Genomic DNA, 11,843 nt, shown 5'->3' with positions numbered 1-11,843 from the left:
TGACCCAGGAAAGTGTGTCCGGCCAAATGGGATAGAGCGTGTTGGGATATGTGGTGCACCCCTGCAGGGAAGTTAATCTATTCGAATAGCCGTGATCTTCGGTAACAGGACGACTTGGAGTTGTACCTTGACCTTATGACAACTAGAACTGGATACTTAATAAAACACACCCTTCAAAGTGCCAGATACAACCGGTGGTCGTTCTCTCACAGGGCGACGAGGGGAGGATCATCGGTTAGGGTTATGCTATGCGATGCTACTTGGAGGACTTCAGTCTACTCTCTTCTACATGCTGCAAGACGGAGGCTGCCAGAAGCGTAGTCTTCGACAGGATTAGCTATCCCCCTCTTATTCTGGCATTCTGCAGTTCAGTCCACCGATATGGCCTTTACACATATACCCATGCATATGTAGTGTAGCTCCTTGCTTGCGAGTACTTTGGATGAGTACTCACGGTTGCTTCTCCTTCTTTTCCTTCTATCCCTTCTACCTGGTTGTCGCAACCAGATGTTGGAGCCCAGGATCCAGACGCCACCGTCAACGACGACTCCTACTACACCGGAGGTGCCTACTACTACGTGCTGCCCGCTGACGACGACCAGGAGTAGTTAGGAGGATCCCAGGCAGGAGGCCTGCGCCTCTTCCGATCTGTATCCCAGTTTGTGCTAGCCTTCTTAAGGCAAACTTGTTTAACTTATGTCTGTACTCAGATATTGTTGCTTCGGCTGACTCGTCTATGATCGAGCTCTTGTATTCGAGCCCTCGAGGCCCCTGGCTTGTAATATGATGCTTGTATGACTTATTTTATTTGTAGAGTTGTGTTGTGATATCTTCCCGTGAGTCCCTGATCTTGATCGTACACGTTTGCATGTATGATTAGTGTACGATTGAATCGGGGGCGTCACATCCGGCCCGGCGTCCCAACGATGGCGACGTAGCAGGCAGACTATATGGGTGCACGACCTTCGCCGCGCACGTCAACCTCCGTAGCCAGCCACCACTTGTGTTTGGCCTGCTACCGGTGACGCCCACCTCCAGCGCCGGCAACCGGAACGCCCACAGGTCCACCATGGCTGACTCTAGGTCCTCGGCCATCACGTCGCTATCCACGTCCGAGCCATTCTGCATCAAGAATCTTCCCCAGCCGGCGATGAAGCGGTAGGCCTCGTCACAGCCTAGCTTCTTGCAGCCGAGCACGGGCCTGTCGCGGCGGTCGCGTCGTAGGCCTGGACTTGCACGTAAGAACAGCTAGCCGCGTCGCCGTCTCTTGGCTCTTGCACGGCATGAGCAGCCGGTGCTGCTTGGCGACCCGGCGACGCGGACCAGCACGGATGGAAGTAGGACGAACCATCACTATCACTAAGCGACCACGAAAATCACCGGAAGACACGAGAGAGTGTGCATCGATCAGCAACGTCCGAAAGCAACGTCGACAGCGGCACCGCTAGCACAGCATAGACAGAGTCACCGAGGTATGGAAAGCGGCACTGCTCCCTGACAAAGAACGATGGCACCGCGTATTTGCAAATCCTGACAAATCTCGAAAAGGGTGGGGATAGCGACAACACAAATAGACCAACAGCGGCCGAACAGTAGAAAGAGACGGCACAATTGGACTAACAGCGGCTCAACAAAATCAGCGTAGATAGCGACGCGAAAACTGACCCGACAGGGACACAAACGAAATCCAACGGCCAGTAAAATTGGAAGAAAGAAAGCATATAAGAAGAACAACCACGCCAGCTTGCCCCACATGCAATCAAAAATGCTAAACAAACCAAAAGAACCATCACGCCAGTTCAAAAAATTTCAAATGAAAACCTGAATCCACAACGCGTTTGTACACAACCAGCTACCAAAATAATACACGTGCCCCATAGGAATTTACCCAAAAGTCTTTTTCTTCCAAGTGGATGAATCTTGGATCGAAAAAGCTCCCAGATATAGAGGCTTGGGTATACTTCCTTTGTTCTCAAATATAAGTTTTTCTAGAGATTGCAACAAGTAACTACATACGGAGCAAAATGAGTGAATCTATATTCTAAAATATGTCCACATACATTCATATATTGTATTCCATTTGAAATGTCTAAAAAGACTTATATTTAGGAACAGAGGGAGTAAAAGTGAACAGAGAGTAAGTGATTTAAATACTTTTATACGTAGTATTTTTTACAGAGGGAGTATTAGGTATTTTGGGAAGGAGGGGGGGGGGGGGGGGGGGGGGGGGTATAGAAGACGTGGCCCTAGCTCCCGCGCCGCAGATGGCGAACCGGGCGGCCCAGCTCGCGGGCGTGCTCCAATCCTGCATCAAGCGGAACCCAAAGCCCAGCCGCGCCCACGCCAAGGCTGCACACGCGCGCGTCCTCGCCGGCGGCCTCGCCGCCGACACCTTCCTCCTCAACCGCCTGGTCGAGCTCTACTCGCTCTCCGGCCTCCCGCGCGACGCCCTCCGCGCCTTCCGCACCCTGCCCCACCCCAACGCCTACTCCTACAATGCGGCGCTCTCGGCGGCCAGCCGCGCGGGCGACCTCGACGCGGCCCGGACGCTGCTCGACGAAATGCCCGAGCCGAACGTCGTCTCCTGGAACACCGTCATCTCCGCGCTCGCGCGGTCCGAGCGCGCGGGCGAGGCGCTGGGCCTCTACGAAGGGATGCTGCGGGAGGGCCTCGTCCCGACGCACTTCACGCTCGCCAGCGTGCTCAGCGCTTGCGGCTCCATGGCCGCGCTCGAGGACGGGAGGCGCTGCCATGGGCTCGTAGTCAAGGTCGGGCTTGAAGAGAATCTGTTCGTGGAGAACGCGCTCCTTGGCATGTACACCAAGTGCGGCAGCGTCGGGGATGCTGTGCGGCTGTTCGACCGGATGGCTCGCCCGAACGAGGTGTCGTTCACGGCGATGATGGGAGGGCTGGCACAGACTGGGTCCGTGGACGATGCGCTCAGGTTGTTCGCCAGGATGTGCAGGAGTGGGGTACGAGTTGATCCCGTGGCCGTGTCAAGTGTTCTGGGCTCGTGCGCACAAGCTGGCGCCAGCGAGTTCAATGTTCTTCGCGCGTTCCAGCTTGGGCAGTGCATTCACGCCTTGATCGTCAGAAAAGGCTTTGGGGCAGACCAGCATGTGGGGAACTCCTTGATCGATATGTACACCAAGTGCATGCAAATGGACGAGGCTGTCAAGGTGTTCGACTCATTGCCCAGCGTCAGTATTGTTTCTTGGAACATCCTTATAACTGGATTTGGCCAGGCGGGCAGTTATGAGAAGGCTTTGGAAGTATTGAACATGATGGTAGAGTCGGGCTCTGAGCCCAATGAGGTCACTTACAGTAACATGCTCGCGTCCTGTATTAAGGCGAGGGATGTTCCATCTGCTCGTGCAATGTTTGACAATATATCAAGGCCGACTTTGACTACGTGGAACACACTTTTGTCTGGTTACTGCCAGGAGGAACTGCATCAAGAAACAATCGAGTTGTTTAGGAAAATGCAGCATCAAAATGTGCAGCCTGACCGAACAACTCTGGCCGTGATCCTCAGTTCATGCTCAAGATTGGGGAATTTGAACCTTGGAGCACAAGTTCATTCTGCTTCAATAAGACTCCTGTTGCATAATGACATGTTCGTCGCTAGTGGTTTGGTCGATATGTATGCAAAATGTGGACAGATTAGTATTGCCAGGAGCATTTTCAACAGGATGACAGAGAGAGATGTGGTGTGTTGGAATTCCATGATCTCAGGTTTGGCTATCCATTCTTTCAACAAAGAGGCCTTTGATTTCTTCAAGCAGATGCGACAAAATGGAATGATGCCCACATCCTCCTCCTATGCTACCATGATTAATTCATGTGCAAGACTTCCTTCCGTACCTCAAGGTAGGCAGATACATGCACAAGTTGCGAAAGATGGTTATGATCAGAATGTCTATGTGGGTAGTGCCCTGATTGATATGTATGCTAAATGTGGCAACATGGACGATGCACGTCTTTCCTTCGACAGCATGGTGACTAAGAATATAGTTGCATGGAATGAGATGATACATGGATATGCTCAGAATGGTTTTGGAGAAAAGGCCGTTGAACTATTTGAGTATATGTTAACTACAGAACAGCGGCCAGATAGTGTCACTTTCATTGCCGTCCTAACAGGATGTAGTCACTCCGGGCTCGTAGATGAAGCCATTGCATTCTTTAATTCCATGAAGAGTACTTACAGAATTACACCACTGGCTGAGCATTACACTTGTCTCATAGATGGATTGGGGCGAGCGGGTCGGCTTGTTGAAGTGGAGGCACTAATAGAACAGATGCCATGCAAAGATGATCCTATAGTGTGGGAAGTTCTACTTGCTGCATGTGCTGTACATCACAATGCTGAATTGGGGGAATGTGCCGCGCAGCACCTGTTCCACCTTGATCCAAAGAACCCATCACCCTATGTTCTCTTGTCAAACATATATGCTTCCTTAGGCCGACATGGGGATGCATCAGGCATTAGGGCATTGATGATTAGCCGTGGAGTTGTCAAAGGTCGTGGATACAGCTGGATAGATCACAAGGATGATGTTCGTGCCTTTATGGTTGCTGATGATCTTCAGAAGGACAGTGGAGAATCTAAAATGTTCAGCAATCAAGAGAGTGCTGCTGGGGTTACAGAAGTACACCAGAAAGAGACATGTGCTGGTTGATTTGGGCTTTTTGATATCAGATGCACTGGTGAATCTGTTTCAGTGATAGCTGAATTCAGTAGTGCCACTTCTGTGCAATTTGCTTGAGAGCCTCAAGCTTTACTGTTGTATGTAGCTTCATGTATCTGGAAGATGGGAAACACAGTCTGAATGTTCAGTAGAAAGAATATGCAAGACAGGAATGGGTTGTGTTGCAGATTAGGTGCTAATGAAATTATATGCTCGGTTCATGTCATTACGTGGTGCAGAGCTTCATCTTAATGAGCATGCACTACGATGAGTTGTGCATTTGAGAGCGCAAAAGCAATTGTTGCCCGGTTATACGAGGGTAAGTTAAATCTTTGGATAAACACAATAACCTTCCATTTACTTTTCAGTCAGTATCCGTAAGTGTATTGAATAGATCAACTGTGACATGATTTTGATTACCACTCCACATGCACTGGAGTCTGGAGGACAGAGTGGTGCCCTTTCTGTACCTGGTTGTAATTTTAGTAGCAATTGCTCAAGTTTAAGCAGTCACTTCTATTTTACGTTTAACTTCCTTGTGCTAGAAAAGAAATTTGCATAAGATGAAATTTTGATCAGTTGCTCTGCACTTGCTGCACACAACTCATTTGGTTGCACTGTTGCAGACAAGGGAGGCTGTGCAAGCATCACAATCAACAGTCACAACTCTGAAACAAAATCAATTGATATTAATGTTGTTTTCAGTTTAAGATCTCTTCAATAGTAACATTACAATAGTAACATTAATACAACACAATTATAAATTAATGTTGATGTCTCAAAAGTTTGACATAGGGTTTCTTCATTATCGGCCTATAGCCATTGACCATAGTACAATAGGTATTTCTGTTTCATAACCTTTGCAAATCTTGCCACAGAGAAATGCCATTGTGCTGAAAATCTGAGCTGAATGCTGCAGGATGCAATGACTGCATTCATAGCTTCGGAATGGTTGATTTAAGAGCCAGTGGATATAACTTTTGGATAATCATTATCTGGCTTCGCTTCTCACTCTGTCCAAGATCCGTCGTAAACTGGAATGTCATGCTTCCCAATTCTATAGAGTCCCTGTAAAGAAATATTGTTAGACACCTGCTTGGCAGAGTCGATGTCTCAGTGATAATATCCAAGAACATGCCAGATTTCTAGACCAGAGCAAAGTATGCAGGCAGTTACACCAGATCCGCATGTGATGACTATCGGTTGATCAAAGTGAAGTCCCTGAAGAGACATCAAACCGGGTGCTATTATTACTGTTGCTTGGTGAAACTTTTGTACTCATGTACACATCTGATAGGCCCAAGAAATGATTGCCTCTTAGGTCAGAATGTACTTCTGTTTTCTGTACTGTACACATTGAAAATTTTCTTGTTTCCTTTCATAGCAAAGGCCATAATAAACTATGAGTTTCAGACTAGAACAGTGAGATGAAACAGAATTCACACGTGCTTGCTCAAATTTCTTACATAGCTCTTTATGCAGGGAGAAGCATTGCACCATCAATCATTTGGGAGAAGACTAGCATTGTCATATTCTTAGCCTTTTATGGTTATCCAAGTATATATATATTATCTTATAATGATATCGGCACTATACCCACCTCAGGGAATGGAAGACATTTAGCTCCAGGTATGTGCCCGCTTCTTGCTCCTTCACTTGGTTCTCGTGCTACACCGTCAAATCTGTGAATGAACTTTAAGTGGCTTTCGTGACAACAATAATTAAAAAACTGTAGATAACACTGGGGGAAGATCAACAACAATAAATGGCATCATGTTCAGTTCATTTGCTCTGAAAATTTAGACATAGATAAAAGACAACATTTTATAAAGGTCTGGCATCATGTTTAGTTACATTAAGTTTTTATTTTTGAGGGACAGTTGCATTAAGTTTTGAAAATGAGATGTATACACGACAATAACCTTTTATATCAAACCATTCAACGTAATTGTGTCTTTTTAACATCCTTTTTGCAGTAGATGCAACAATAGAGGGGGAAAGGAACTTCTAGGTATATGACTTTGGTATGCTGCAATGTGGAACTCTGTAGCGAAATCCTCATTGGCGGGATGATAACAAGGCCGATGCGCCCCTAGGTGGGAAAAGAACCGGCGATGGTCTTTGGCATCCTCCGTGTGTGTTTTGTGTTGCCATGACGAAGACCGCTGTTGTTCCTTCCGCGACAGTGTTCGAGTCTGAAGATGGTTAAGTCGGATTTGTTGTTCCTGTCTATACCATCTATTTTGTTTTCCCGTAGGATTATCATATTCACAAGTGTGGGTCGGTTCCTTTTGTAATACTTGTGTTTGTTGTCTACATCTTTCTGAATTAAGACTTGTGTGGAAATCTGAGAACTGAAGGTTACCAGAGGCTCTGGTTACGGTGCAAGGTGTGCTAACGAATTTCAGTATGTGAAATTTTGTGTGAACTGGGGTTTCATGAAGTTGCATGAATCGTCTTTGGAACGTCTTGGTTAGCAATCTCCGACACCGTGCTTTTGTCAAACACGATAATACAAGATGCAAGCAAATGCACAGGGTTTCTCAAAAGTAAAAGTAATATTGCGCTTGTGTTACGATTCGTTTCAGGACTGTAGATAAAGCCAGTGGACTGCAACATCTTTGAAACAAGATTAGTAAGCAAGTCAACTATACTGTATATTTGATCCATGCTTTACTTAGAAAAGGTTTTTGTCATCTCAACTCACTATACAGATTAGTAAGCAAGTCATCTCTTGTTTAAACGAATCTCCCTTTGCTTTTCAGATATGAACATCCAGATGCACAGCCATGTCAGTGCACCTGCAGTCGATGTCGATGCTCAGCAGAGGATTAATACCACAATGAGGCGACTGGGGGCAGCGACGCACAGTTGTTCTTTTCATTCAGAAGATGGAATATGAGTTCCATTAACTGTGACTCCAGCCAAATCACCTCTGGTCTGCTATATATGCTGTCTCAAGATCTTGGCACAGACCTGCAATGAAGCCTGTTGTCATGTGCAGTGCCCTTCTCAGCGCATTGCAAGAGCACAGACCTCTCAAGAGAAACACTGAAATATAAGAATGTGAAACAACATCAATTAATCATGCGAAGGAAGCTGATATCAGTAAGTACTTCCATGAAACAACACAGTCTCATACTCTGTATATGTTTTTAACACCTCAATGGCAGCAATGGCCGCGGATAAAAGCATGATGCTCTGTTGTATGTCAGTTTCATGTGATACAATCTGAATTAAGTACACATCTAATGCTCTCAAAGTTAAGGCTGAAATGACTACATGAGGCATAGAAGTGTTGATCCGAGCAAATTCAACATCGTCGCTGTTTCAATGTACTCCCCCTGTCCCAAAGTTCTTGTCTTAGATTTGTCTAGATACGGATGTAAAATTTTGGGACGGAGGGAGTATCAGAGAATGGAGATTTCAATGGGCTGAGTTAGAAAGGTGATATAAAAGGCCATTCATGAGGGGGAACAACATCAGCTATACTTATTAATGTCAGTGCTAAGGACAGTGGCGGAGGACGAAAGAAAATTGAGGTGTGGCAGACTCTAAAGCATTTTTTTAATGCAAAACTAAAGTAGCCAATACAAACTAAAATGCACAAATAGATTTTCCGTGTAAAAAAAGTTACATATGCATGCTGAAATGTGACCAATTAATAAAGTCAGGAACTTGCATGGCACAGTAGAAAGGTATCGTCGCTAATTTTACAATATTAAGCCATAAAACATTTCAGGCTGATCAATTATATGCACAAAACCAAAAAGACACTTCACAAACGTATGGGCATGAGAAATCGTTTAAGTCACTGATCGCTTGCTGATCTATAACATCCTCTATAACACTATGTTCCTTAATTTTAAAGAGCCCACAATCAACTGAGGTCTTCAATTAAAATAGGGTCACCCGATTTTGATCCGGTAAACAATTTCTCAAAGCTTTTCCATTTAATTCTTTTATACCATACACTATACTTCCTAATTTTTAACGCCTCATAATTAATTGAGGTATTGAATTTAGAATTGGGGTATCCAATTTTGACCGGGTCTTCTCAAGTTCTCTCATCCTTAATTTTTGAATCTTCTTTCATTCAATTGAGCTTTTTTTTTATCCATTGAGCTATTCAATTTTGGATTTGACTTACGATTTTGACTGTGCCAACAATTTATAAAATCAATCAACAACGACCAGCCTATAAAAACATATCAATCCCACGCACTCTCTCACCTTCTAGAAAAAATCATGTGATACTGTAGCACTAATATATAGAGAGCCACCGACACAGAAATTTCCCCTCAAAAATATAAGTCGGTTAGTGGATAACATATAATCAACCATGAAAGGCCCACTAAATCATTGCATTATAAATAAAAATAAACACAATCCATCATCTCCCCCACCCGTCAAACTAAATATTTCATCATTTCCAAACTATAAGGGTATTAGTTTCTTAAAAAGTTGAATTTCTTTAATTTTGACCAAGTTGAGAGCAAAACTATCAACATCCACAATGTTAAACAAAAAAATTATGGAAATTCATTTCATGATGAATCTAATCATACCGATCTAATATTATGGATTTTGATATATCTCCCTACAAATTTGATCAAATGTAAAATGTTTGACTTTTATCAAAAAAGGCTTTCGCCCCGCTTTATATATAAAGCACCAATCCACAACTGATCGAGACAACCCACAACACAACACATCAACACACTCACCCAAGGCCGGGTGCATAGGTGCCAAAGGCCTACAACAACAACACCCCGAACAACATGAGGTAGACACTAAAGAGCCATCGGAGCTCTTCCCGAAGAACACGTGAAAGGTGAAGTTGAATGACGACGAACTGAGAGCTCCAAGACAGTGCCTTCAAGAAGGACACGACACTAAAGCGCCGCCACCGCCCGATCCAAAGATCTAGATTTTCATCCGGAGCACGACGAGGAGAAAGGGGTGACCACAACGAAGACTTCAGGAAGATAACGACGTCCGCGGGCGCCGCCTCCGTCGGCCTGGCCAAGCTAGACAAGGTTTTCGCCCCGGCAACAAACTCCAACTTCCCCAGCACAGATCGCCACAACGCCAGCCACCACGCCGCCCACACAGCCATGGTCGCTAACCGCCCGCACCTAAGCAGCAAGCTCAGCCCACAAGCACCACAGCTCCCACCACCGGGCCGCCGCCTAGGAAACAAGACGCACCACATGCCCTCCATGGCTGCAAGATATGTACCAACCGACAAGCTCCAACCGCCAAGAAGGCTGCAGCGACTGAACCGACCAGATCGATCGGGGAGCCAGCAGGTCGGAGAAGAGGTGAAGCGGAAGCGAACCAAGTCGATGTCCGGCACCCCTGCCGGTGACGGGCGGCCCAACTACATCGGCACCACCCATCACTCCCGTCACCTCTCCAACGTCGCCCCTGCAACGCCCAACCTTGGCTCCCGGACTACATCGGCATCTGATAGGAACCGTACACTCGGCCAATGGCACGAGGCGCCGGAAAGACCACATCTTGCCGTCGCTAGAGGACCCAGGTGAAGGAAATATGCCCTAGAGGCAATAATAAAGTTATTATTTATTTCCTTATATCATGATAAATATTTATTATTCATGCTAGAATTGTATTAACCGGAAACATAATACATGTGTGAATACATAGACAAACAGAGTGTCACTAGTATGCCTCTACTTGACTAGCTCGTTAATCAAAGATGGTTATGTTTCCTAACCATGGACAAAGAGTTGTTATTTGATTAACGGGATCACATCATTAGTTGAATGATCTGATTGACATGACCCATTCCATTAGCTTAGCACCCGATCGTTTAGTATGTTGCTATTGCTTTCTTCATGACTTATACATGTTCCTATGACTATGAGATTATGCAACTCCCATTTGCCGAAGGAACACTTTGTGTGCTACCAAACGTCACAACGTAACTGGGTGATTATAAAGGTGCTCTACAGGTGTCTCCAAAGGTACATGTTGGGTTGGCGTATTTCGAGATTAGGATTTGTCACTCCGATTGTCGGAGAGGTATCTCTGGGCCCTCTCGGTAATACACATCACTGAAGCCTTGCAAGCATTGCAACTAATGAGTTAGTTGCGGGATGATGTATTACGGAACGAGTAAAGAGACTTGCTAGTAACGAGATTGAACTAGGTATTGAGATACCGACGATCGAATCTCGGGCAAGTAACATACCGATGACAAAGGGAACAACGTATGTTGTTATGCGGTCTGACCGATAAAGATCTTCGTAGAATATGTAGGAGCCAATATGGGCATCCAGGTCCCGCTATTGGTTATTGACCGAAGACGTGTCTCGGTCATGTCTACATTGTTCTCGAACCCGTAGGGTCCGCACGCTTAAGGTTTCGATGACAGTTATATTATGAGTTTATGAGTTTTGATGTACCGAAGGAGTTCGGAGTCTCGGATGAGATCGGGGACATGACGAGGAGTCTCGAAATGGTCGAGATGTGAAGATCGATATATTGGACGACTATATTCGGACATCGGAAAGTTCCGAGTGATTCGGGTATTTTTTGGAGTACCGGGTAGTTACGGGAGAAGCAATGGGCCTTGATGGGCTTTAGTGGGAAGAGGAAAAAGGGCCAAGTGGCTGCTGCGCCCCCCCCCTCCCCTCTAGTCCGAATTGGACTAGGGAAAAGGGGGCCGGCCACCTTTCCTTCTCCTCTACTTCCTTCTCCCTTCCTTTCCCTCTTGGTGGACTCCTACTAGGACTTGGAGTCCTAGTAGGACTCCACATCCTGGCCGCACCAATTGCCTTGGCCGGCCTCCTCCTCCTCCATCCTTTATATACTGAGGCAAGGGGCACCCCATGAACACAAGTTGATCCACGTGATCATATTCTTAGCCGTGTGCGGTGCCCCCTTCCACCATAGTCCTCGATAATATTGTAGCGGTGCTTAGGCGAAGCCCTGCGACGGTAGTACATCAAGATCGTCACCACGCCGTCGTGCTGACGGAACTCTTCCCCGACAGTTTGCTGGATCGGAGTCTGGGGATCGTCATCGAGCTGAACGTGTGCTAGAACTCGGAGGTGCCGTAGTTTCGGTGCTTGATCGGTCGGGCCGTGGAGACGTACGACTGCATCAACCAAACGCTTCCGTTGT

The 11,843-nt window shown here is 46.1% G+C and overlaps 1 protein-coding gene across 6 annotated transcripts; it reads left to right on the top strand.

Moving 5' to 3' along the window:
- The first annotated feature begins 2,232 nt into the window (after window positions 1-2,232).
- On the top strand, window positions 2,233-8,186 carry LOC125516155 (pentatricopeptide repeat-containing protein At4g20770-like). 6 transcript variants are annotated; one of them, XM_087526938.1, is made up of 6 exons: window positions 2,233-5,010; window positions 5,570-6,012; window positions 6,174-6,320; window positions 6,671-7,163; window positions 7,280-7,377; window positions 7,457-8,186. In XM_087526938.1, exon 1 carries the CDS (start codon window positions 2,265-2,267, stop codon window positions 4,680-4,682), a length of 2,418 nt encoding a protein of 805 aa, XP_087383064.1. In that variant the 5' UTR covers window positions 2,233-2,264; the 3' UTR covers window positions 4,683-5,010; window positions 5,570-6,012; window positions 6,174-6,320; window positions 6,671-7,163; window positions 7,280-7,377; window positions 7,457-8,186. The 6 variants fall into 6 exon arrangements, with proteins under 6 accessions (XP_087383064.1, XP_048537591.2, XP_048537590.2 ...); XM_048681634.2 differs by having other exon boundaries at window positions 6,668-7,163; window positions 7,457-8,185; XM_048681633.2 differs by having other exon boundaries at window positions 5,611-6,012; window positions 6,668-7,163; window positions 7,457-8,184.
- The last annotated feature ends 3,657 nt before the right edge of the window (window positions 8,187-11,843 follow it).

The sequence above is a fragment of the Triticum urartu genome, chromosome 6A, assembly GCF_056163025.1.
Source record: "Triticum urartu cultivar PI428250 chromosome 6A, HENAU_Tu73, whole genome shotgun sequence".
Lineage (NCBI taxonomy): Eukaryota > Viridiplantae > Streptophyta > Magnoliopsida > Poales > Poaceae > Triticum > Triticum urartu.
The sequence above is the reverse complement of the archived record's forward strand: the minus strand, read 5'-3'. Positions and strand labels throughout refer to the sequence as shown.

What these genes read in the sequence shown, in the direction of transcription:
- LOC125516155 (XM_087526938.1), top strand. Translation starts at nt 2,265, where the DNA reads ATGGCGAACCGGGCGGCCCAGCTCGCGGGCGTGCTCCAATCCTGCATC.